This window comes from Glycine soja, chromosome 16 (assembly GCF_004193775.1).
Source record: "Glycine soja cultivar W05 chromosome 16, ASM419377v2, whole genome shotgun sequence".
Classification (NCBI taxonomy): domain Eukaryota; kingdom Viridiplantae; phylum Streptophyta; class Magnoliopsida; order Fabales; family Fabaceae; genus Glycine; species Glycine soja.
Window position 1 is genome coordinate 20,276,505 of NC_041017.1, and position 27,827 is coordinate 20,304,331.

A 27,827-nucleotide genomic window follows, 5' to 3' on the forward strand; every position below is an offset into this window, starting at 1 on the left:
CGCCGTGTGAGAACAAAAAGAGATAGCGGTGTAAACAGGAACCCCAAAATAATCTTGAAGGTATAAAGCTGCATAGAGATTATGCTTTGAAGTCAATATTCAAGAGGAAGATCAAGGAGATTCAAGACGTTACGCAAACCTTTCTGTCCATTTCTTATGATTGAATTAGCTTTATTTGTTTTATACGGCCATGTTAGGCTAAATCTTCCCACTTAAGAGGGGTTGCGTTATAATTGCTTTTCCTTGTATGCTTCCATTAAGATTATTTACCTTGGTTTTTTTTATGTTGACTTGATAAATTTATGAGGCAAGGAGCGATATTTGTTGCTTTGATGAAACCATCCCAGTTAATGTTTCCATTGGATTAAATCACGTGTGAATAGCATCATTGATTGATGCACAACGATTAATTGCTTTCTGATCTAAGGTTCTCAAGTTCAATAGGGACCGATTCTTATACGTGTGTCTAATCCTGCCAAAATCTAGTAATGGGAAATCTCTTAACTTACCGTCAACATCTACATAAAATGACCCTTTTTAGCACTTCACATTCGAAGCATCAAGGCACGAATATCGTGTTGTTAATGTAATAGATCAAATATAACAATATCAAACGTGAATTTAGTTAGAAAAAGACAAATCACAAAACTTATGTAGAACTTAATGGAATTTACTAAATAGTTCAAAAAACTTCAAACTAATAGAAAGAGAACCTTTTTTTTTTTTTAATCTGGAAGAGAGAACTTTAGAAGCCTACAAGGGCTCTAATAGCTACAGAACTATAAAAGGCAAGACTGAATATTAATTTTTTTTGCACGCGACCAACATTGGATTTCATTAAGCACAAGCCTTCCAGAAGGTACATCAGCGCATATATAGAGCCTTTGAATTACCAAATAGGCAAATACCAATACCCCCAATAAATGATCACTGGCATGCAAACAATAACCACAAATTAATTTTAAGCGCAAGCACAATAACTGATCAAAGATATAAAAGGGTTTGCTAACGAAACCATAGGGTACTGGCCTTTTTTTTTTTTCTTTTTCCTTTTTTTCACTTTCCTTTTCTTCCCATCTACACAGACTAATCTTGTCATGACCCCCCCCCCAAAGAAAATAAAAATGAAAAACATGAACCATTGGATTGGGCCCTGCTAGTCTATCCTTGCATAATCTTTTCTTGCGCGGGATGTTGGAGGCATGCTTGAGACAGGAGGATTCATTCTTCGCCCTACAATATATATACCAGCCAAGTTAGATTGATATAGATGCATCATAATAGGCTTTTTTTCAACAACAAAAAATTGTAAAAATGATAGTCCATTCCATTTGATAATAGAAGAAAGCAGAAGTGGATGCTGATGGCATTATAATCACAAGAGATGACCATAATCAGATTGGGGGCTTGTAGCAGTTTTGGGCTAGAGAATTTGAAGTTAAAGAATTGGGACAGTTCAAGTACTTCCTTGGGATGGCAGTAGCTCTGAACAAAAGATGAAATCTTTGTCTCAAAGGAAGTATACCCTGGACCGAATTCAAGATACTGGGATGCTTTGGTGCAAGGCAGCCAAAACTCCCATAGAACAAATACAACAGAACGACTTTGAAGGGTCCCCAGCTGATAAAACCACGTACAATGTTCTAGTTGGAAAATTAACCTAACATTGGTTTTTTGGTAAGTGTGGCAAGTCTCCATATGTCAAACCTCGCAGATACTCATGAAAAGTTGTGAATAGGATCCTATAAGTACCTCAAAGGTACACTGACAGGGGTCTTTGAAAAAAACTCAAACAAAGGCATTGAAGTATTTACAGACTTAGATTGGGCTGGTTGTGCATCTGATAGAAAGTCTACTATATATATTGCTCTTTTGTGTGGGGAAACATGGATACTTGGAGAAGTAAGAAGCAATCCATGGGGGTCAAGAGTAGAGTAGAAGCCAAACAAACTAAGAGCCATAGTACATGACATTTGTGAAGGAATTTAGCAGAAAAGAATGTTACCAGAACTCAATTCCCACCAACTACACAATGAATATACTACGTGACAAGTTTGGCAGCAATAAGAATGGCTAAGAATATATGGTTCACTGTGATACAACAAAACTAGTGGAGATTGACGAACACTTCATTAAGTAGAAGATTGATCATGGCCTGGTAAGTGTTCCCATGTGCCATCATGCAATCAAACAGCAGACATCCTAAGTTCCTAACCCAGATTGAGGGGAAGTGTAGATGATTGTAGCAATCAAACAGAATCATGTGATTCTGTTGTGACAGCAAGAATTAAGATCTGTTATTTTTTTCCTTTGTTAGGTACAACATTTATAGGAAGAATTATTTTATCCTGATTCTTAGATCCAAATCAGTGTACAAAATAAGCCTGGTATCTCTATTTTTTTACCCCATTGTATTGGTTCCATAAATGAGAAATACAATTTAATTTTTACTCGTAATAATCCAAATAACATACAATAAAGGACAGTAAAATTGAGCAAGAATTATATACCCCATGTCATACTGTTGGTGAATGAGTTATTCCTAGGAGAACGAGGGCCCACACTGCTGAAACCAGAAGAAGTAGCCTGAATCTTAATTTGATTCCACTCGGCACCCTGGGGGGGTCTACCATGTGTGAATCTTTGAACAGATTGGTGTCCAAAACGGCTTGGAGAATTTTGTAAAATATGAGGCATGAGATGAAAATGCTTAGACATAGAGGGTACATATGTTGTTTGAAGATCATGAGTTGGAAGGCTACCCATCTCAACATTAGTAAATGCTTGACTTGGTGCATTTAGTCTGAAGCACAAGGTAAAGCGGATCAATAATAGTAAAACAAGGATTTTCAGATTTTAACTGGAAAGCGAATTATAAGGGAAAGGAAATATTCCAAGGATTTTGCAATAAATTGCAATAATACAAACCACATAAATTGCAATAATATCTATTTTCCCATAATTTTAAAAAAACCTTAAGAGTTTACCCAAATAATTTTGTGTTTAAAAAATGAAAGACATTCACAAGTATTGGTATGCTGATACAGAGAAATAATTTTTGTTTCCTATTTTCAAAGCATTTTTAAAGGCAGTGCAATTCATCTGCATATCTTAATTTGCAGCCAAGGAAAACACAGTATGGTAAACCACAAGAACCATGGAAAAAGTACAGAAAAATGACAAAATAGTTAACAGTAAGCAACCCACCTTTGCATGATTATTGGAGTGCTTGTGCTGGAAACATGATTGAACCTTCCAAATCCAGCCCATGTTTCAGTAGAACCAAGATTCATACTTCTGCCAAACTCAGTTGTCAAACTGCTTTCATCTGAACCATCCTCTTGAAGAAGTAATTCATCACTGGAATGAAAATAAAATTATTGATGAGAATATTAATATCTTCAATTCATCATCATGTTATTTTTTAGTTAGTAATTAACTTCAGGGAATGACAACTAGAAGTGGTGGACAAGTTAACAAGGTTGCAGAGGAATTTTCACATCTATTGGAGGAATTTAGATGTGGAGGAATTTTCATAAATTTTTCAACTACCATCATTGGCCAAAATTAGTTGAATTTCTCCACATTTATTCCTATTTATTTTTTCTCATTTTTCAGGGTACCCAAAAAAGTGGTGGACAAGTTAACAAGGTTGCAGAGGAATTTTCTATGGGGGGGTGCGTCGGAGCAAAACAAAATAGCTTGGATCCGTTGGAAAACGGTGTGCTTGCCAAAAGAAGATGGAGGTTTGGGGGTCAAAGATATCAGTTCGTTTAATTTATCTTTGTTGGGAAAATGGAAATGGAAGCTTTTTCAGAATCAGGGGGAGTTGTGGGTCAGGGTAATAGAGTCAAAGTATGGCGGGTGGAGGAATTTGAGTGAAGCAAGGTCAGCCAATAATGAATCTACATGGTGGAGGGACTTGAAGATTGTAGATCAGCATCCTCAACAGGGTCAATTGCTAAATAGTTCGATAGCGTGGAAGGTTGGACGTGGGATAAATTTAAATTTTGGGAGGACACTTGGACAGGGGAAGATAACAAATTACTAGAGAAATACCCTAGGCTTTATAGTATATCTGTTCAGCAAAATTATTTCATTCAGCAAATGGGAGAATTCAAAGATTCAGGGTGGGAATGGGACTTCAAATGGCGGAGACCGTTGTTCGACAATGAGATAGATATGGCGGTATCATTTCTACAAGTACTTGAGGGGAACAGAATTCGGTCCCACAGGGCTGACCAGTGGGTATGGGTGGCAGATTCTAGTGGCCACTATACGGTTAGGAGTGCCTACAATGTGCTTAGAGAGGACTTATTACAGGAGGACCAGGACGGAGAGTTCAAGGAGCTATGGAAGGTGAAGGTTCCATCTAAAGTAGCTGTGTTTGCATGGAGGTTACTCAAAGATAGGTTACCAACAAGAGACAATTTGAGGAGAAAGCATGTGGAGTTACAAGATTTTATGTGCCCTTTCTGCAGAACAATAGAGGAGAGTGCAGGTCACTTGTTTTTTCACTGCAGCAAAGTGTTTCCTATATGGTGTGAAATGCTGTCTTGGGTAAATCTGGTGGGTGTCTTTCCACATCACCCAAGACATCATTTTCTTCAGCACATATATGGAGCATTTGAAGGAATACAGCTGGACAGATGGAAGGGGTGGTGGCTAGCATTGACATGGACTATTTGGAAGCACAGAAATAGTATAGTTTTCTCCAATTCTGCCTTCAACGCAAATAAAGTGGTGGATGATGCGGTATTTCTGTTATGGACTTGGCTCAAAAATTTAGAGAAGGATTTCACAACCCACTACAATCAGTGGTCATCAAACCTAACTGAAGGATTTTTCCGCAGATGAGGATTTGAATCTAGGTTCAATAATTGTATTAGTCTTATAATATGAAACTTATTCTGGTCTGCAACCAAATTGTTATGGTGCTGAACTAGACCAGAATTTTAGCTTGTACTTCTAGTACCTCTGGTACTTTGCTAATATATATATACTTATTTTGGCTGATAAAAAAAAAAAAAAAAAGTTTCATGCAATTCCATCAGGTGATCCGAAAATAAAGAAATATTGAATTTATTCAAGATAATTATATACTTGCAAAATACCGTCTCAATTCATCCTTAGGACAACACTATTATCTTTTCACCTGTGTGTATTCAGTTTTATTTCCATCTTTAATCTCTTGTTTCATATTTTCGGTTAGTAGTTTGTTTTTTCTATAGGACATCTCTCTGGTTCAAGCCATCTTATCTTGATCTCCTCCTCATTCTTATTTCATTTAAAAATTAAAAAGTACCAGTACCTAATACTAATTACACATTAGGTCAAATAATTCGGGTTAGGACTTAGGACGCACTAATAAATATTGCTCACCAGAATTACATCCTTATTTCTCGATACTGTCAAACATTATTCAATCTTGTTTAATATTATAAAAATGTCTCCGCAAAATTATCAGTGAATTAATCCCTTATTCCATCTTCATAAGATACTTTCTCTTATTTCAGTCAAGACTATATCATCATCCAAACCTCATTCAAACCACAAAATTGTGCCCAAGTGATAGAAACAGGAGAAAACACAGTTATGACGAGTATATTGTATTACTCTTCTGTGGATACTGATATCAATGTGTAGGTACATTGTAGTGGACTAAGGTAAGAAAATAAAGAATTGAAACAGAAAATAGGCCAGATAGGATATTCGAAAGGCATACCCTCATTCTTGCCCATGTTCCCTCCCCTTTATTAGGGATATAATATGCTACTGTTAGATAATCTGTTGAGATTCAATAGTTAGTTGTAATTGTGTCACTGATTGCTGAATCAGCAGTCATTCCTCAGCAGTCTATAAATAGCTGTACATGTATATTCTTAAGTGAGAATTCATTTTGTCCTTTTCCTTAAGAGTTCTTCTCTGTTTTTCTCTCTCTCTGCAAACCCTATCTCTGTTTCTATTACTCTACTTCTCCCTTCCATTATAAAATTTTGGAGGTATTGTCAGATTCACAAGATAATGGTGGAGACAATGTCCCTTGATTACAGGTTCAACCTGCTGACACCACAGAAGATAGTTCTTGGTGTCCATTTTTTACGATATGGTGTGAGAACATAATCCCAGTCGTTAGAGGAAAAGATGAAACCAGATCAGCATAAAGAGGTGGAGGAGATGGAGGGAAAGAAGAATGATCGAAATCGCAAATTGAAGCCATGGATGAGATCTATTGGGAAAAGCCTAAGTCCCACATTGGCTAAAAATAAATCCAAGTTAGAGTATATAAGTGAAAGGCAACCCTCACCCCTTGAGATAGCTTTTTAAGATTCTAAGATGATATCTAGAGCCATTTTTTTGTAATTATTGTGCTTCTTCAAGGTCCTATCATGTGCTTTCATGGCTTCCGCTCCGTCAAATCTCATTTCTCAGTCGTTCCCTAACTCTATTGCAAAGAAGCTTGATGATTTGAATTATCTCCACTAGCGACAACATGTTGAACCACTGATCAAATCGTACAAGCTGCAGCAATTTGTCGTTAATCCCGTCGTTCTGCCTTGTTATCTCACCGAGGATGATCGTATTGCTGATCACGTCAATCCATTGCTGATTGCGTCAAGACCAAATGCTTCTTGTTTGGCTGCAGTCTACGTTTTCGAAGTCTGTGTTGTCAAGAGTTCTAGGTTCCAACCATTCCTATCAAGTTTGGGACAAAATCCATTGAATATTTCAGTCTCCAGACTAAATCCCGTGCGCGTCAACTCCGCACTACGATGCATGCAGTCAATCTTGATGGAAAATCGATAGATGAATATTTGCACAAGATCAAAGGATACATACATGAACTGGCTGGTGAAGGTGTTCCTGTTCAGCATGAGGAGTATGTTGATGCGCTCCTTGAAGGATTACCATCTGACTATGCACCGGTAATTTCTGTCATTGAGAGTAAGAAGCGTACTTCGTCAATTGCAGAAATTGAAGCTCTTCTCTATGGTCATGAAACCAGACTCACACGATACAATTGAAATGCTTAATTGGTTCGTTTTGCATCATTAAACTAGACCCAAGGTTATGCGCAGCCGAACACTTACAAAAACAATGATCCTGGTGGCTCTCGAGGCTCGTATGGTCGTGGCAGTGGTCGCGGCACCTTTTCTGATCGAAATTCTGGATGTGGTAACGGTGATTCTGGCAGTGACCGTGGAGGTGGCCGGTTTGCCAATTTTCAGTGCCAAATCTGCCTTAAGTATGGGCACACTGCCAATGTCTGTCATCCTAATGATCATGTAATGAAAATTGTTCTCAAACAGTGTAATATTTCTCAACTGAATAAAAACATCATAGAGTTTTGTTCCTCTTGTTGTATGGGTAAAGCTCATAGGTTACCCTCTCACAGCTCAACTTCTGTTTATTCACCTTTGGAACTCATTTTCACTGACCTATGGGGACCCTCCCATGTTACCTCTTATGCTGGATATTATGTTTCCTTCATTGATGCTTTCTCTAGGTATACATGGATATTTCCTATAAAGTCCAAGGCTGGAACCATTTGTTTTTCAAAACTTAGTCCATGGTTGAGTTACAACTTAACACCAAAATCAAGAGTATTCAGTCGGATTGGGGAGCTGAATACAAACCTTTCTATAGACTTCTAGCCTCTTTTGGTATTTCTCATAGACTTATTTGTCCCCACACTCATCACCAAAATGGTGTGGTTGAGAGAAAACATAGACACATAGTTGATTTGGGTTTAACCTTGCTGCATCATGCTTCTTTACCCTTGCAATTTTGGGATTATGCCTTTACTACAGTTGTTTATCTTATTAACAGGCTTCCCACTACTTCTCTCAAGTTTTTTGTTCCTTTTGTTACTTTGTTTAATAAAGAGCCTAATTATCATTTTCTTCGAACTTTTGGGTGTGCATGTTTTCCTTTACTAAGGCCATATCATACACACAAGCTCAATTTTCGGTCTCAATAGTGTTTGTTTCTAGGTTATTCCTTGTCTCACAAGAGTTACAAGTGCTTGTCATCCTCTGGTAGAATTTACATATTTAAGGACGTTCAATTTAATGAGTTGAGATTTCCCTATACTGATCTTTTTCCTTCTTCCTCTAATACCACAAAAAATCTTGATTCTTTTTTTTTGGAAGGCAAAAAGTATATATATTATTAGTATAATCAAAAACAGTACAAGGGGTACTGGATAAAAGAAAATACAAAGCACCACTGGTGCTGCCCTCCAAAGAACCCAAGCTAACCCAACTAGAAAGGCTACCCCATACAAATTAACCAAAGGATTCCGAGATATTGAAAGACCAGTGGTTAAAACTAGTGGTAAAGTCTTTTTCTCTAGCTTTTAGCCAAGACCAGGCTAAGAACAAAGCATCTTCCATGACTTTAGAGGAATCAAAAGGTTTGTCCTGGAATATCAGGAGGTTCCTATGCTGCCATATGGTACTAGTTAGAGCAACCCACCATCCACACCATGAACTATGGTTTATCTCTGCTCCAAACCCATCAAAAAATCTTGATTCTTATTTTAGCCTCCTAACCTTTCTCCACCTTTTGTTGCCCCTATTCCTTAGACATCTCAAGCATCACCTGTTAATTCAAGCTCTGTTCCTCTTATTCCTCCAGGTTTTTCACCCTTACCTGCTCACCATCACTACTATTTTTGTACCTTGTCCCTTCACTTCTTCTGCATCCATCCCTATTCAGCCACAAAATTCTGAGTCTACTAACCCTACTTCATCCACTAAAAAGTCTGTGTCTATACCCAACTCTATCCCAGCCAATACCCACCCTATGCAAACAAGGTCTAAATCTGGTATTCACAATCCTAGACTACACCCTTCACTTTTTCTCACTCATTCTGAGCCTAAAACTGTGAAACGAGCTCTAGCAAACAAAGATTGGCCCACTGCTATGCAACAGGAGTATGATGCGTTGCTGAAAAATCATACTTGGGATATCTTTACCTCCTAACAAGCAGGCCATTGGCTGTAATGGGTTTACCGGGTGAAGGAAAATGTTGATGGAACAATTAATAGATTCAAAGCAAGATTGGTAGCTAAGGGGTTTCATTAAGTTCATGGTTTTGATTTTAGTGAAACTTTCTCTCCTGTGATCAAGCCTGTAACTATTCAAATTATTCTTACTCTTGCTCTGTCCTATGGATGGAAACTGTTCCAACTTGATGTGAATAATGCCTTTTTAAATGGTACTCTTGAAGAAACTGTTTTTATGATACAACCTCCTGGTTTTGAAGTTGCATACAAGTCACTGGTCTGCAGGCTAAATAAAGCTATCTATGGGTTAAAACAGGCTCCAAGGAAATGGTTTGGCAGACTCAAGTCTACTCTGTTACAGTTTGGGTTTGTTGGCAGCAAGACTGATTCTTCCTTATTTATCTATCGGCATCAAGTGGATGTTGTTTATCTGCTAGTATATGTGGATGATATAATTCTCATAGGTAGCTCAGCCACTCTAATTCAGCAGCTCACAAACAGATTGAATACTGCTTTTTCTCTCAAATAGCTTGGTCATCTGGATTATTTCTTGGGTTTGGAAATCAAATATCTGTCCAACAGTGCTATCTTAATGACCCAGAGTAAATACATTCGTGATTTGCTTCACAAAACTCCCATGGCTGAAGCTCATTCAATCTCTTCTTCCATGGTTTTTAACTACGAGTTGTCTAAACATGGTGCTGATGTTTTTCATGATCCTTCTCTCTATAGGTCTGCAGTTGGTGCATTACAATATGCTACTCTCACTAGACCTGAAATTAGTTTTGCTGTCAATAAGGTTTGCCAATTTATGGCTGCTCCTTTGGATTCTCACTGGACAGTGGTGAAAAGGATTCTAAGATATTCCAGCTTTGGATCAGTGGGCTGATATTCTAACTAAACCCCTATCGCATCAAGATTTGAGGCTCTGAGAGGCAAATTCAATATGAAGAGTATTTCCAATGCAAACTCTCCCCCTTGAGTTTGAGGGGGGGGGGGGGGGGGGTATCAGTATATGCCAATGTATAATTGTGAAAACAGTTTTGTATTTTGTCTGTAAGAGTTGTTAGCCTTTGCTAACAGCACCAATTCTGTACCGAATATCTACTTTAAGGGCTGTTAGCTTTTGCTAACAACACTCATTTCGTGTTAGTTAGTAATTCAGGGAGTACAAGGGCTTCTCTAACTACACCTCAATAGGATCAGTTAGTTAGCTTTCTGTTAGAGTTAGTTAGCTTTTTGTTAGAATTAGTTGACTTTCTATTAGAGTTAGTTATAGTTAGTTTTGTTGTATATAGGTTTATAAAAACCTGGATTGTAACTATCTCTAACTTGGTTTTTCAGATCAATAAAATCAGCTTTGTTCTTGTTAAAAGTCTATTTTATTGTTTTGCTTCATTGAGGAGACAACTGTGTTGTGCCAGTGCAAACAACTGTCTCTCACTCTTTTGTACTCTATATATATATGTTATTTGAAAGCAATAAAGTTAAGAAGTCAGTGAGTGACATTTTCCTCACAAATTCAAACTTCAACTTAGCATCAGAGCGGGTTCTCTGGCCACTGTCCACCGTCGTCTGTCGTCGTCGTCCGCCGCCGTCTCCGGCCACCATTTCTCTCGGCGAAGTCAGGGTTGGGTGCGTCTTTTTGGGTTATTCTCGTCTTCAAAAGGGCTACAAGTGCTACTCTCCAACCACAAGACGATACTATATGTTTGTGGATGTAACCTTCTTTGAAGACACACCCTTCTTCTCACCCTCCATGGACTATTCTCCTTCTCTCCAACAAATCCTTCCAGTTCCTTCTCCTTGTCCACTAGGTAACTCCGACCAAAATGTTAGTGGAGTCCCATCTTCTCCATCAAATTCAACTGAAGTTGCTCCTCCACCTCTTATTACATATCAATGCAGGACACGGCAAGTTGGTTCTATAGTGCCTGAATCTTCTCCTCGTGATTCTCATCCTCCTCCAACCGATCCTCAAACCATGGATCCTTCTTCTTCCACTTCTTCTCATCACTCTGATTCAGATTGGCCCATTGCCATCAGGAAAGGTACTCGATCTACTCGTAATCCTCATCCTATTTATAACTTTTTGAGTTATCATCGTTTGTCTCCTTCATATTTTTCCTTTGTTTTCTAATTGTCTTCTCTTACTGTTCCTTCTAATATTCATGAGACACTTGATCATCCTGGATGGCAACAGGTTATGATTGATGAAATGTAGGCTCTTGAAAATAATGGTACTTGGAAAGTTGTTCCTCTTCCTCCTGGCAAGAAAACTGTGGGTTGTAGATGGGTCTATACTGTTAAGGTCGGACCCAATGGTGAGGTTGATCGGCTTAAGGCTCAATTAGTAGCTAAAAGCTACACTCAAATATATGGCCTTGATTATTGTGATACTTTTTCTCCTGTAGCTAAAATCACCACAGTTCAACTGTTTCTTGCTATGGTTGTCATGCATCATTGGCCCCTCCATCAGCTTGACATTAAAATGCCTTCCTTCATGGTGACCTTGAGGAGGAAATTTATATGGAGCAACCTCCTGGGTTTGTTGCTCAGGGGGAATATGGTCTTGGTCTTGTGTGTAAGCTACACGATCTCTCTATGGGTTGAAGCAATCTACTCGAGCTTGGTTTGGTAAATTTAGTCATATTGTACAACTTTTTGGGCTGAAACGAAGTGAAACCGATCATTCTATTTTTTACTGTCATACATCCCCTGGAAAGTGTGTTTATCTAATGGTCTATGTTGATGATATAGTGATTACAGACAATGATGTTACTAAGATTGTCCAGCTAAAAGAGCACTTATTCAGCCATTCCCAGATCAAAGACCTGGGATTTTTGAAGTATTCCTTGGTATTGAGGTGGCTCAATCAGAAGATGGTGTTGTGATCTCTCAAAAGAAGTATGCTCTTGATATTCTAGAGGAAACAGGCATGCAAAATTGTAGAACTGTTGATAGCCCTATGGATCCAAATCTGAAGCTCATGGCAGATCAAAGTGAAGTTTATCTTAACCCCGAGAGATATAGGAGACTTGTGGGAAAACTCATTTATCTCACCATTGCAATACCTGATATTTTCATTGTTGTTGGAGTGGTTAGCCAATTTATGCAAAATCCTCATGTTGATCATTGGAATGCCATTATGCGTATTCTTAGATATGTAAAGAGAGCTCCTGGACAAATATCTGGATATTGTGATGCAGATTGGGCTGGTTGTCCCATGCATAGGAGATCTACATCAGGATATTGTGTCTTCATTGGAGGGAATATTATTTCCTGGAAAAGCAAGAAACAAACTGTTGTTGCTCGATCCAGTGCAAAAGCTGAATATCGATCTATGGCTATGGTTACATGTGAACTTATGTGGATTAAACAATTTCTCCAAGAGTTGAGATTTTGTGAAGTGGTGCAAATGAAGTTATACTGATAATCAGGCTGATCTTCACATTGCCTCAAATCCAGTCTTCCATGAGAGGACTAAACACATCGAGATCGATTGTCATTTAATTCGAGAGAAATTATTGTCCAAGGAGATTATCACTAAGTTCATCAATTCTAATGACCAGCCAGCAGACATTTTAACCAAGTCCTTAAGGGGAACTAGGATTCAATCTATATGTTCCAAGCTTGGTGCATATAATTTGTATGCTCCAACTTGAGGGGGAGTGTTAAAAGTCTATGTTTTATTGTTTTGCTTCATTGAGGAGCAGCTGTGTTGTGTCAGTGTAAACAGTTGTCTCCCACTCTTTTGTACTCTATATATATAGTTAAGAAGTCAATGAGTGACATATCCTCACAAATTCAAACTTCAACTGTTCTATGTTTTCCTCTCAGTTTATCGAAGATGGTATCAAAGCATATTCAAGATTAATTCAAAGGGTAACCCACCAATTTTATCACACACCAAGCCCAAGAAGTGCTGGGCGTGAGAGGGTGTATTAGGAAAAGCCTAAGTCCCACATTGGCTAAAAATAAAGCCAAGTTAGAGTATATGATTAAGGGGCAACACTCACCCCTTCAGCTAGCTTTTGGGGTTGAGTTAGGCCTAAACTCACATTCTAAGATTCTAAGAAGATCTAGGGTTTGAACCCTGCTCTTGATAGCATAGTAGATTTCAAAGAAAAACAATTAAGAGAGAATTGTATTTTGTAAGAAATGAATTCAACCCAATCTGAAGAGAGATTATAGGAGTATTTATATGAGACAGCTTAGAGGCTCTAAGCTCTAACAAACTCTAAGTTAGTTAGAGGAGAAACAGAATAGAAAAATGTCTTATTAACTGCTGCTGTACAAAGTATAAACTAATGAAAAATAGTAGAGTAAAACAATACTCTAATACATGGTAGTTGAGTTTATAGACAAGATGCCTATTTCTATCAATGATCTGGCAGAGGCTCCCCTTGACCAGGAAGGAGTGTGACATTAGTAATTGAGTTTTTCATGCCCTCTCCCCTTATCCAGATTCCTCTTTATTCTCTCCACTCCCACTAATTGTTCACATAAACCCCCTTTGTTAAATGCTCCTTGCTTTGGGCCTAGGTCCCATTGTATCTAAAAAAGAATTGTTCCTAGCTGACCCTGTCCTCTTTAATTTTTTGCATGTTATAAACAAATAAGTTGTGCCTTGGAGACTTGTTGGTCATGGGTTCGAATCCGGAAACAGCCTCTTTGCATATGCAAGGGTAAGGCTGCGTACAACATCCCTCCCCCATACCTTCGCATAGCGAAGAGCCTCTGGGCAATGGGGTACGAAGTTTTTTATAAACAAATAAAATCTTCAACATGCAGGCATGATAGTCATATTTATAATAATGTTACATGAAACACACAACAGGCATCCAATATATCATTTTTAATTAAAAAATAATCAATGAAAATAAGTTGTTGGGGAACCAATTGTGTACCTATAATTAGGGTCCCAATCACCAGGATCAGGCAAAGAAATGCCTGTCTCCGCATTGTCATGAACCACTTCTGTTGATTGTGGGTTCATACTAGCACTGGGCTTCATTAAGGATGAAATGTTCTGATTAGCAGATAACCCTCCACTTCCTCGCTGCTTCCAGTTTCCAGGATTACTATTTGACTGTAGGTATGATGGTGAACTGCCAAGAGCTTGTGATGTTCCCTCAGTATGGCTTGTGCTGTCAGGATATTGACCTGGCCAATGTGAAGAAAATGTTTCTTGAGTTTGAGGACTTCCAGAATGTCCCCAATTTTTTCTTCTATTAAACTGGCTAACTGCAGCTGTCTTGCCTAAAGGTGATCCGTGAGAAGTTCCTCTTGCAGGAGATGTAGGTCCATAGTGTCCTGGAGAACTGACTGAAACCTGACTATAGGAACTTGGTGGAGTAAATTGAGATGGGCTGGCACCAAGGGGCAGGGGAGCAAAATTTCCAGCTGACGGACTTATCCCCAGCCCATTCCCAGGTTGGTACTTAACTCTCCTCCTTGCATCCGGACTATTCCCAAGCATTGACATACTTCCCTGATTGTGCATGTTCATACCAGATGGACCAATAGGTGAATAGTAAGCAAACATGTTACTGCTCTCTCCGTAACTTCCATAGCTGCTTCCAAGCCCAACACTATCATTATAGCTCCCATGACTTCCTACACTGCCATAACTATTGGCAGGCGGATGTTGAACCATCTGAAAATGTGGACTGCTATAAAGGGAAGCTCTGCTTTTGCCTGAAACCTGCAGGAACAAAATATAGTCAAGTGGGAACAAAATAGGGGGAAGCTCTTCTTTTTGAATCCAGTTTGAGATGAGGTCTTGAGCCCATCTAGTGTACAAGGTTATTTTCTCTTTGAAAACTTTTTATCATTATTTTCATGTCAATCAGAAGTTAAGAAAGTTATCATAAATGTATCCAACTTCACTACTTGAGAAGATAAAGACAGTAATATTTAAGGTAGTAGCAGGCTCACATTAGGTGATAGACCAGCGGCAAACCAGTGTCCTCCTCCTGGATGATTATCCACCTTGATATTTTGAACTACTGGCTGTAAAGTCACCGATAAATAAGATGAACTTTAAATGATGGAAGATATTGGAATTTATGTATTGATCTGATCAAATAACTAACTGCAAGATACAACAACAGCAACATCCAAGTAAAATAGACCGATTAAATGATGGGAATATAGCAATTAATAACATGAAGAGAACAAAAGTAAATGAATGACCTTTGCGAAACATTAATCAAACACTATTTGAAAGAAAATAGGTGTTGAAATAAGAAAAGCATATGCTGAAAACTGTTTTATCTACATCACAAACTCAATATTTTCATAGAATATACATTCAATTTTCTACAAACTATATTTACATGATACATTGAACCTAGACATAATGATACACAATTTTAACATGAGATACAGCCATTAATTCAAATGCAGATTAGGCAGGATTAATAACAGCTCACATATCCAATTCTTGCTGTTGTACTTATATATTGGAAAATCTGGTAACTTGAAGAAACAAGAAGCAATTGGTCATAGCTTGCAACAGAGCTACAGCTTAATTCCAAATACTGACACATAGCATATGTGAAGTGATCTGGTTAAAAAATTACTTGATGAAATGAAGGGTCAATAAAATACTTTTGACAATCAGGCTTCAATAAACACTGCTAAGAATACAGTTTATTATGACAGGACCAAACAATAGAAGATTGAAGAAGGAATCATTAAACTGATATACACTCCCAAGTCTTCATACAGTTGATTTTCTCAACCAAGAAACGAATTTGAAAAGCTAACTTCCAAGCTAGGAATAATACATATCTATGAAGCCCGGATACTCTAAAAATGGTTGGGCATCAATACTCATCGGATATTTCCGGATGCATATCCCAAATCTATCCAATCTTATTTTATTTAATTTTTATATATTTTTTCTAGGATACTTCTGGACGTATCTGAAAGGTATTCGATCTCTTTTAATTTGATTTTTTTAATTTTTTATTTCCAGGATATGGCTTGGATACTTCCGGACATGTATTTTGATTGTATTTGAAAAGCTTGCCTTAAAAAAAATTGTGCAGCCATGTTCTTCCTCATGCCGTGGGAGGAATTGGAGTTCATACTCGTTCATTCTTTGAAGGGAAACAAAACAGATCCAAAAAGGGCTGAATTTGGTTTATGAGCAGTCCAACCTTCGACTTTTGTCTAGAAAAAGATGAAGGGTATAATTGTAACGAAGTTGTCATACATTAGTGGATATGCAAGATCCATTTGATGATGGTGCTGGACTACTTAAATTGACTGAGTTGTCTCTTGATGAATCAAACTTAGAAGTTGTTCTTTTTCTGAAGATGGTAAACGGTAGAGAGGAGAATGATACAATTAGCATAAGATAGTAATTTAGTAATGATGCCTTTGAATTGTAAGCTATTGTAGAGTCAATACTAGTTTTGAGTTCTAGCAAAGATGCTTCTACCGATACAGTTAGCCAAAACTGATTATGATTCAGGCAAAACCTATATTTCTTTTTGGTTAAGATTACAAATATCTTTTTATAAATTGTGATCAACAGAGTTATTGTGGAAAACCAGAATATAATATTCTTTACTTATTAATAATAACTGTTAAAATAGGAGAAACAGATATAATTGACTGAAAAACCATGTCTTTGAATACACAGCGGATGCATGTTTATATAGACTAATTACATTAATTATACAACAACAACAACAACGCCTTATCCCACTAGGTGGGGTCGGCTACATGGATCAACTTCCGCCATAATGTTCTATCAAGTACCATACTTCTATCCAAATCATTAAGTTCGAGATCCTTTTTTATAACCTCTCTTATAGTCTTTTTGGGTCTTCCTCTGCCTCGAATTGTTTGCCTTCTCTCCATCTGGTCTACTCTCCTCACTACAGAGTCTACCTGTCTTCTCTCTACATGCCCAAACCACCTAAGTCTATTTTCCACCATCTTCTCTACAATAGGCGCTACTCCAACCCTCTCTCTAATAGCTTCGTTTCTAATTTTATCCTGTCGAGTCTTACCACACATCCACCGCAACATCCTCATCTCCGCTACACCTACTTTATTCTCATGTTGGCTCTTGACCGCCCAACATTCTGTTCCGTACAAAATCGCCGGTCTTACCGCAGTCCGATAAAACTTTCCCTTTAGCTTGATCGGTACCTTTGCATCACATAACACCCCCGATGCTTTTCTCCATTTCATCCATCCTGCTTGAATGCGATGATTCACATCCCCTTCAATTTCTCCATCATCCTGTATTACAGACCCAAGATATTTAAACCGTGTGACTTGAGGGATAAAAAGAAAATATTCTATTTCCTCTAAATCAAAGATTATGTTCCTATAAGCCACTATTATTAATAAATCAGAATACTATATTCTAATTTTCAACACTTCCCCTCAAGATGACAAGCTGAAGCTTACCAAGCTCTCAGCTTGTTACAAGAAAATTTAATCCCAAATAAATAGAAAACATAAAAAGTTGAGCTTCACTAAAAACAATAGTTTGAAAAGCAACTCAAGGATGTTGGAGAAGCTGGAGAGAAATGCTAGAAAAATATATCTTTCCCAGATAGTTGCAATGACCATCAGTGTGAGAGAAAATTCATGGCAAGCAAACCAAGGTCCGTTCTTTTTGAAACCACATTTGGAAGCTTCAACCAATAATGTTGGAAACCCAAATTATTTAAACTTCCTTATGGAACAAGATATGGCAATGTAAGCCATTGTTGAACAAAGAAACGAAGACAAACAGTGACAAAGACAGGCACCAAACAATGACTGAAACCCCGATTTACAAAGGAAGTACCTACAAACGGGCTCACTTGGAGACGAAACTCTAAGGGTAGGAGCGGCTGCTAGGGGTGACCACTGTGAGAGAGAAAATTCATGGCAAGCAAACCAAGGTCCGTTCTTTTTGAAACCACATTTGGAAGCTTCAAACCAATAATGTTGGAAACCCAAATTACTTAAACTTGCTTACGGAACAAGATATGGCAATGGAAGCCATTGTTGAACAAAAAAATGAAGACAAACAGTGACAAAAACAGGAACCAAACAATGACTTAAACCCCGATTTACAAAGGGAGTACCTACAAACGGGCCTTCTTGGAGACGAGACTCCAAGGGTAGGAGCGGCTGCTAGGGGTGACCACCATGCCAGAAGCACTGCTGGAATGACAGCTGGATGTGCCAGAAAGTGTTTGGCGTGGAAGCTATTTGGCACAGCAAAAATCAGGGAGCAGGGGATAGATACATTGGAAGATTCTGATCCTGATGATGGTGGTCTCGCTGGAAAGCTTGTCGGTGACAAGGCAGCAGGGGGCAGCAGCCTGAAAAGGACAGCGGCAGGATAGGCAAACTAGAATGGTACATGGTTTGCAAAGCATTTATCTTCGGGGACAATGAGTCCACCGGGCAGACACGACTTCTGAGATCTTTCTATCAGGCCCTGATACCATGTTAAAATACAAGAAACAAACGGATAACTGACTGAAAAACCGAGTGCTTGAATACACAGCGAATGAGTGTTTATATAGACTAATTACATTAATTAATGTAATTTATCCTATATAAAACAGACTCCGTTGTGTAGTTCGGGCAAATTATTTTCAATCAATTATTCCTCTGTTTCTAATTTAACATGGTATTCAAAGCCTGACAAAGGTATCTAAAAAATCGTGCCTGCGTAGTGGACCCACTGCCCCTAAAGAAAGTTTTTTAAGAATTATGTGTATTGAGAAAAACCCAAGTCCCACATCGGGTAAAAATAAAGTCAAGTTAGAGTATATAAGTGAAAGGCAACCCTCACCCCTTGAGCTAGCTTTTGGAATTGAGGTAGGCCTAAACTCACATTCTAAGAATGTAAAATGGTATCAGAGCATATCCAAGATTAATCCGAAGGGGTCACCCACCATTGTTATTCACGCACCAAGCCCAAGAAATGTTGAGTGTGAGGAGGTGTATTGGGAAAAACTCAAGTCCCACATTGGCTAAAAATAAATCTAAGTTAAAGTATATAAGTGAGGGGCAACCCTCACCCCTTGAGCTTGATTACATATCAATCAATTACTGATTATTAGGCAATTAAATATCAATCAGAATCATCAGTTTCTATGTAATAATAAACACAAGATAATATAAAGATAAATGTAATCCAACACTCCCCCTCAAGCTCGAGAATGTCATTTGAATCGAGCTTGTTACCAATGTGATCAACACGATAGAAACTAAAGGTAATTTGTTGGCGACGCGTCATGCGTCGTTTGCATGAACTTCACACACTAGGGCCCTGCATGGGGTCACATGCAGCGGTGTTTTGAGTTGGACAGTGTTGCGGTCTTCGACGCTAGCAGTAGGTATTGTTTACCCGTGAAAGAAGCAAAAGGATCCATTGAGGATGCCGTGAAGCAGAGGGAGAGAAGATCAGTAGGACGCTGGTCAAAGATGTGTCAGGTGACATGTGCCCGAACTTCACGTGCCAGGACCCTGCATGGGGCCGTGTTTTGCGCTGGTTGCGCAAATGGACAATGTCACGGTCTGCGCCGATGGCGACAAGTATTGTTCACCCATGAAAAAAGCAAGAGGATCCACCGGGGATGCCATGAAGCAGAGAAGAGAAGATCAATATGACAATACCCATAGATGCATCATGTGTCGTGTGCATAAACTTCATGCGCCAAGGCCTGCGTGGGGCCATGTGCAGCGGTGTTTTGAGTTGGCTGCACACATGGACAGTGTGACGGTCTTCAGCGATAGGCAACAACGATCGAAGGTGAGAGCTCCAAAGAAAAGGTGTTGGGAAGTCTGCCAAAAGAGGGTAAAGCAGCCACACGGTATTGTTCACCGGGAAGAGGGTTGAACCAGCAGAGGCCATGATAAATGAAAGCAGAAACAATATTAAGGCCAGGCAAACGAGTCCCAAAATGGCCCGAAACTGACTGGGCTTTGTGCACCTCAGTCACTAAACGAAAAGCTCGTCAGAGCTCCGGCTGCAGCTTCTGGAAGAGGAGAAAAATCGCCAGAAGGACAGCGACATAAAAGTTCACTAGAACGCGGAAACAGGTCACCGGAAGATGGGAAGACGAGCAGAAAGGTCCACCGGAATGTGAAAATAGATAAGAATGTTGTAAATAAGGCTACAAGTAGTGCTACTTCTTTTGCAACATTGCACTCTAGGCTTGGTCACCCTAGTGTTGCTGCTATGAAAATTGTATTTCGACTTTGTAATATTCCAAATATTAATAAAGAACCAACAGATTTTTGTAATAACTGTTGTATTGGAAAGTCATATAGACTTCCTTCTTCTCTTTCTCATACTGTCTAGGCAAAACCTTTTGATCTTATCTTTGGGGGCCTGCCCCATCCCCATCTTCTGGTTTTCGGTATTATGTTACTTCTGTTGATGCTAATACCAAGTTCACTTGGATGTACATACTTAAAAAAATAAATGTGACACTTTAGAAATCTTTAAATTGTTTAAAACTATGGTATTCACCACTGATTTTTTTTTATCAGCAAAGATAAATTAGATATATATAAGAGTACCAGAGATACTAAAGTTACATGTTTGGGATTGTCCAGTCATTTGGTTCCAACTATCAGACTTGAAGCAGTCTAGATAGGAACCAAAAGCTAGTTACATTTTAATCTATAGGCTACTCAGATCCTATATCCGCTACCCTCTCCTGATTACAAAACCTTCTCTAAGGTTACTCGACCATTGATTAAAATGGATTACAAAATCTTTCTCCATATTTCTGAGTCTTGTCTCCCCAATCCCTTACCCCGACTCCCCAACATATCCCCATGCCCGTACCCGATACCCGACGGGTTAAAGTTTATTATCTCATCCCCGTACCCATTGGGTATCGGGTATCCCCGACCCCGTCCTATACCCAGTTCAAATTAGAAAAATAATTTTTTTTGTAAAATAATATTAAAAATTTGATTTTAGAAAAAATAAATTGATTGTTAAACATTTATTTTTAACCACTTATATATCTATAAATTTATTATAACGCATGTGTCTACAAAAATAGTTAAGAAAATAATATTAAATTATGTAAAAATTCTAAAATAAAATTAACTAGTAATAAAAATTCATGCCTTTTGATTAAATTATGCAAAAAATTTAAAATGTGGCGGGGCGGGTTCGGGTTCGGGACGGATCTAGTAATCTCATACCCGTACCCGTACCCGACTTTTGATTATCGGAAAAAACCCAAACCCATACCCGGTCAACTCGGGTATTACCCGTCAAAGTCGGGAGGGATTCAGGCGGGTACCCACGGGTACAGGTTTTCTTGCCATGTCTAATCTCCACACCCTACCCTCCACACTATTCTATTTTGAAAGGCATTGCCCTGTTGCGATTGATGAAGCATCATTTTTAGATCCTGCCACCATAAAGATTCATTGCTGCCTCTTGTTACATCATCCATGCCCCTCCAGCCACCATATTTTGAATCCAATACCCTGGCCCATAATTTCCCTTGGTGCTGAAATAGATTTCATCTCCATTTGCCAAGCAATGCTAGATTGAAGGTCTTGATGTCCTTGAGGCCTAAGCCTCCTTTTTCTTTTGGCAGACACACTGTATCACACTTAATCCACGCAATCTTCTTTTGCTCAATTCCACCATCCCATAAGAATCGGCGTTGTATACTCACCAGCTTGTCCACTACTCTATTAGGAACCCTGAAAAATGAGAAGAAATAAATAGGGATAGATGTTAAGACTGACTGTATAAGGGTCACTCTTCCCCCAAAAGAAATGTGTCTTTGCTTCCATTTTGCTAACTTTCTCTCACACTTGTTAATGATAGGATCCCACAACTCACATCACCTTGGGTTTGCCCCAATTGATATGCCTAAGTAGATGAACGGTATGTACAACAAACTACAATTCATGTATTTTGCAACATCCTTCTTCCACTGTTCCTGCATTCCAATTGCCCCAAAACAGTTTTTTGCAAAATTAATTTTGAGGCCTGATACGAGTTCAAAGGTCCTCAAAATGACTTTGATTGCCTTGACATTTTCCATTGATGCCTCACCGAAAAATATTGTGTCGTCAGCATATTGTAAGATGCTGATTTCCTCATTGTTTGTGCGCAATAATATTAAAGCTTCAGCAACAATATTAAACAAAAGAGGCGCTAGTGGATCCCCCTGTCTGGGTCCTCTTTGTTGGATGAATTCAGTCAAGAGGCTTCCATTCACCAATACTGAAATAGAAGCAGATCTTAGGCATCACTCAATCCATTGGATCCATTTGGAGCAGAAACCTAGCCTCCTCAAAATGTATATCAAGAAATCCCATGAGACTGAATCATATGCCTTTTCGTAGTCTACTTTGAACACCATACATGGCTTTTGACTCCTTTTAGCTTCCTCAACCACCTCATTCGCTATAATCACGCTATGCAACAAATGTCTGCCCCCTATGAATGCAGACTGTCTTTCATCTATTATGGCTGGCAGCACCTTCTTCAATCTTTCAGCTAATAACTTAGCCACAATCTTGTACATACAGCCTATTAGCGAAATAGGTCTGTATTCATTAAGGTTTTGTGGACCAGCCACCTTAGGGATTAGGGCTATAAAAGATGTGTTGCAGCCCTTTGGAAAAATTCCATTGACATAGAATTCATCCAAAAACCGGATAACGTCGGGTTTGATTACTTTCCAGAACTCCTTAGTAAACTTAAAATTTAGTCTGTTTGGACTAGGACTTTTCTCACTCCCACATTCCAATACAGCCTTCTTTATTTCATCCTCATGGAAGCGCCCCACTAGGATATCATTTTGTTGTTGTCCAATGGTCTGAAAACTGATACCATCCAGCTGTGGTCTACATTGCTCAGATTCTTGAAATCATTGCAAGAAGAACAGCCAGACTGCCTCTTTAACTCTTCCCGGTTCATCAATCCAAGATCCGTCAATCATCATTCCTTTCAAAGAATTATTTCTACGATTCACATTCATCAACATTTGGAAATAGCGTGAGTTGCAATCGCCCTCTTTAATCCATCTTAACCTCGCCTTCTTCCTCAGTAAAGACTCATGTGATTGGGCAGCCATAGGTCTTCCTGTAGTTTTTTCCGGGTCAGCAATTCTTGGGGCGATAGTTGTCTATCAATTGTATCTACTTCCAACTTGTTTAAATCAGCCTCAATTTTCCGTAACTTCTTAGAAGTGTCTCCAAAGTGTTCCTTGTTCCAGACCTTCAACCTCTCCTTGAGTCGTTTTATCTTTTCTTTAAGCACAAAGCCTCCCCATCCCCTTTGCTCATTGAATGCCCAACAATCCTAAACAACTTTCCTGAATGACCTGTCTTGAAACCAGCAATCAAGGATCCTGAAAGGTTTGGGTCCCCAATCAATGTGTTTAGATCTGAGCAGTATGGGGCAATGGTCCGAGAAGTTCCTATCCAAGGTGAATTGTGTACTTCTAGGCCATTTAGCAAGCCATTCAAGAGATACAAAAATTTTGTCCAGCTTGTTCTTTGCAGATCCATTCAGTCTGAACCAAGTAAATTTTCTCCCCACCCATAGCACCCCTTCTACCTCCAGATCCACAATCCATTCATTGAATTCCTTGATGTTGTTGTCCTCCAACCCCCTCTGACAAGCACCCATTCTTTCGAATGGAGTTCTGATATTATTGAAATCTCCTAGTATGCACCATAGACCTACCACCGATTAATATGTCCTCATACTCATCACCAAAATGTAGTAGAACACAAGCATAGACATGTAGTGGAGCTGGGTCTCACTCTTTTATTTCAAGTCAAGCTACCTCTTCATTATTGGGATCATGCTTTTGTCTCAAGCATCTACCTCATCAACAGATTGCCCTTATTTGCTATCAATAATGAAGTTCCTTATTAGAAACTATTCAGTAAACATCCTGATTACTCTTTTCTAACAGTGTTTGGTTGTTCTTGTTTTCCTTTGCTAAGGCCATACAACAAGCACAAGCTTCAATTCAGATCTCGAGAGTGTGTATTCTTGGGTTATTCTCCTTCACACAAAGGTTACAAGTACCAAACGAGAGTGTGTATTCTTGGGTTATTCTCCTTCACACAAAGGCTACAAGTACCAGACAGACCTCTTAATACCCATCCTATATGTACCCGTGCAAAGTATGGAATTGTTAAACCCAGAATTAATCCTACTTTTTTACTAGCTCATCTTGAACCCAAATCAACCAAAACTGTTCTTACTGATCCTTCTTGGTACTCAGCTATGCAATCTGAATATGATGCTTTAATAAGGAATGATACTTGGACTTTGGTTGGTCTCCCTCCTACTAGAACAGCAATTGGATGTAAGTGGTGTTTAAAGTAAAGGAAAATCTGGATGGCTCAGTCAACAAGTATAAAGCTAGGCTTGTTGCTAAGGGTTTTCACCAACAGTTGAGATTTGATTATAAGGAGACCTTTTCTCCTGTAATCAAACCTGTGACTGTGAGGTTGATTCTTTCTCTTGCTATTTCTCACAACTTGCCCCTTCAACAGCTTGATGTCAACAATGCCTTTCCTAATGGCATTCTTGAGGAAGAGGTTTGCATGACTCAACCTGCTGGATTTGTGTCTTCCAATAAGACTCGAGTATGCAGACTACATAAACTTATTTATGGCCTAAAGCAGGCTCCTAGAGCCTAGTTTGACAAACTAAAAGCTACTCTTCTCAGCTTCAAGTTTTCTTCAAGCAAATGTGATCATTCTCTCTTTGTTTTTTCTGGAAATCAGTTTGTTTTCTACATCTTAGTCTATGTCGATGATATCATTATCATGAGTAACAACACCACTTTGATTTCTCTTGTTTCAAAGCTGAATTCTGTTTTCTCCCTCAAAGATCTTGCTGACTTGGACTATTTTTTGGGTATTGAAGTTCAAAGACAGAATGATGGTTCTCTCATTTTAACTCAATCAAAGTATATCAGAGATCTCTTGGCCAAGACTAAAATGGATGAATCAAATCCTATCTCTTCTCCTATGATTGGGGGTTATAAATTGACCATGTTTGGTTCTAAAAAAATTTCTGTCAAAGTATATACTTACTCAGTGAGGTAGTTTTCTTTTTTAACTGATCTGTAAAGGCTAAACTACAGTTAGTAGTTAGTCTATAGTTAGTTATATGTTAGGACAGCTGTTTGACAGCTGCCATTAACTAACTCAGGTTAGTTAACAATTACAGTTGTGTAACTGTCTATATAAGCTGAGATGTAACCATCTTCTTCTCGGGTTGAATACAATAAACAGTTTCACCTCACTTTAGATTTCTGAATTCTCTTAGACTCTTTTATAGATCTGCAGTGCAACAAGATTAGCACATATTCCACTGGAGAAGAATCTAGTGGGTGATAGAGGGATAGTGGAATGAAAATTGCAGAATCAGAGACCAAAGCAGAAACATGCTCTGATCAGTCTGATGCAACAAGCTCTTCTTGAACATCACTCTATCCTTGTGGCCTCCTAGCTCCCCCTTAGAAAGGTCACACTTATGTCAGCCAAAACAAAGTTGTTCTGACCTAAAGAAAAGGAGAATTGACTAAACTAGTCCATTTCAACCTATTTCAAAGTTTTTTAGGTCGTTCCAAAATAAAAAGGGAAACAGGATTTTCTGGATGAAATAGAGATGGGAGCTCACTAAATATGCATCTACATGAATCCTAATTACACAATTTAATTTCCATATTGCATTTATCACTATAAGAAGGTATATGTTCAACTACAGCCCTTGTCATGCATCCGTAGTAAATATAAATCATTTCAGAATTCAGATTTATCTTCTCTAGTTTAATCTTCATGATGCATATGTCATACGAATAATTAATTAAACATCTAAAACAAGGTACCCAAATATTATTTTTGCATGAGTAGTGAAGCATTCAAAGAATAACTAAAGGACTGTCAATAACAGTTTAACCTAAACATAAAAATATAAATGCTTTAAAATTAAGATTTACTTACCATATGAGGAGTCTCAGGAGGAGGCTTGTAAGGGTGTGTAAAAGGTTCCCCAGTTACAAAAGGGTGTTTTGAAGCCTGCAAGAAACCAAACTACCATTTTAAGTAATTACAGCTTAAATTTTGCATTAAACCAAGCCAAATTTAGTTTGAAAGATGCGCCAATGTGGACAATAAGACAAAGTCAATTACCTGAAAGGGTGACCAGCGTTTTGCAGGATCAAATTCAACAAGCCCTTTCAGAAAATCTACAAGAGCCAGTCGTATTTGACTTTCTATTACAAGTTCAATATGTATAGCATTCATTAGTTCAATCAAGTTGAATAAGTGAAATAAAGCATGCACACATGCACAGAAAAAAATAGCAAAATCAAGTTGAGCAGAAATTTCCAGCCTTCTTGGGAAGCTAACCTTTGAGAATATCTTCTTTAGGTAGGTTTTTTCTGTAGGGATAATTTGTAACAATTGCTTCAAGGTTCAACTGATTAAAATACTCTTTTCCAATTGATGGCTTCTTCAATTCTCTCTGAACAGGAACCAGAGATACGACAATAAACATGTAATACTCAAAAAAGAAACCAAAAAAGAGAAAAGGAATTGAAGAGATGCCACACTGTTCATGTTGGAGAAAGATACTACAGAAAAAACTGTAACATATAAAACTTACAGCTTCATATTCTTCCACTGTCAATGTTTGATAAACACTTCTTCCATTTTTAGAACTCTCACTGCTCTCAATGTTCTGGAGACTCCCAATACACTTGAAGAACTTACTTGTGTTTTTGGCATCCCTTAGTACATAATCAGGTGGTTGTCCACTACAATATATTTGCAACATCTATAATATTAATTAAAGTAGTAAAAAAATAAATGAAACCAACTAATTTGCATACGAGAGCTAAATCTAATATTTTTGTTTCATATTCAAAATCTAAAAACTACCCTTCGGCCATGTTTGGTAGAGATGAGAAAAATAGGGTGAATGGAAATAAAAAGGATGAGTGGAAATATGTAAGAAATAAAGTGAAAATTAAAGGTATTTGGTTGAAAAAAAATAGAGATGAGGAGAGAGATGGAAACATGAGTGGAAATAGTACAGTGGGTCCCACTATTTTTAAAATTATTTCCACCTCATTTCTTGTCCTCTAAATTTCATAAATTAATTCCACCCTCTCCCCCCCTCCTATTTCCTTCCTACCAAACAAGGGGTTCATTTCTGTCCGAGAGAAAGAGACAGAAGGATCTAAAGATGTTAAAAGACTTCTGGCGTGGGAGAAAGTAAGAGACACCATGTGATGTCATTGATGGAATCCACAGCATTGATTTAAAATAGTCTTCCAGTGTCTAATTCGGGACTTATTTTGGGCATACAAACAGTGGTGTGAAACTCACCTCAGACCAGGCAGTTTGACTGGTGAACTGGCAAACCAGTCAACCAACTAGTCCAAACAACACAATGATCAGATTGCATAAGAACCAGTGCTAACAAGTCTGACTCTGCCAAATGTTTGCAAAACCAGTGACTTGCCAGTTTTTAGAGAAACAAATGAGCCACATATTATTAACAAAAAAAAAATAATCAGGGACAAAGACAAAAGAAAACAAGCATCGGCCAACCCTAATTGATGACAGACAAATCAAACAAGTTGAGATCAACAGCACAAGCATCAGAGCATATTCCATTATATATCAATGACCACCACCATCATTAACTGGATTGAAATCTAAAGTTCAACCAGAAAGGAAGCCGGGATAAGGATGGGGCTTGGGGTGGGGGGCAGGCAGCAAGCATAGATCCTGAAGCATTGTGAGAAGATGGAAGATTCA

The 27,827-nt window shown here is 38.4% G+C and overlaps 1 protein-coding gene across 2 annotated transcripts in view; it reads right to left on the minus strand.

The window, feature by feature from the left end:
* Nucleotides 1–649: 649 nt before the first annotated feature.
* The window catches only part of LOC114390594 (dual specificity protein kinase YAK1 homolog), a 48,950-nt gene continuing 21,772 nt past the window's right edge, over nucleotides 650–27,827 (minus strand). Inside the window, exons 10-18 of one of the 2 annotated variants that reach the window (XM_028351390.1) lie at nucleotides 26,668–26,818; nucleotides 26,412–26,526; nucleotides 26,193–26,275; nucleotides 26,004–26,078; nucleotides 14,952–15,026; nucleotides 13,922–14,718; nucleotides 3,208–3,360; nucleotides 2,511–2,803; nucleotides 806–1,233 (exon numbers count right to left, since the gene is read on the minus strand). In XM_028351390.1, coding sequence (XP_028207191.1) covers nucleotides 1,157–1,233; nucleotides 2,511–2,803; nucleotides 3,208–3,360; nucleotides 13,922–14,718; nucleotides 14,952–15,026; nucleotides 26,004–26,078; nucleotides 26,193–26,275; nucleotides 26,412–26,526; nucleotides 26,668–26,818 — 1,819 coding nt within the window. In that variant the 3' untranslated portion in view covers nucleotides 806–1,156. Of the gene's footprint in view, nucleotides 1,234–2,510; nucleotides 2,804–3,207; nucleotides 3,361–13,921; nucleotides 14,719–14,951; nucleotides 15,027–26,003; nucleotides 26,079–26,192; nucleotides 26,276–26,411; nucleotides 26,527–26,667; nucleotides 26,819–27,827 lie in introns of both variants that reach the window. The other variant, XM_028351389.1, reaches the window with a different exon arrangement.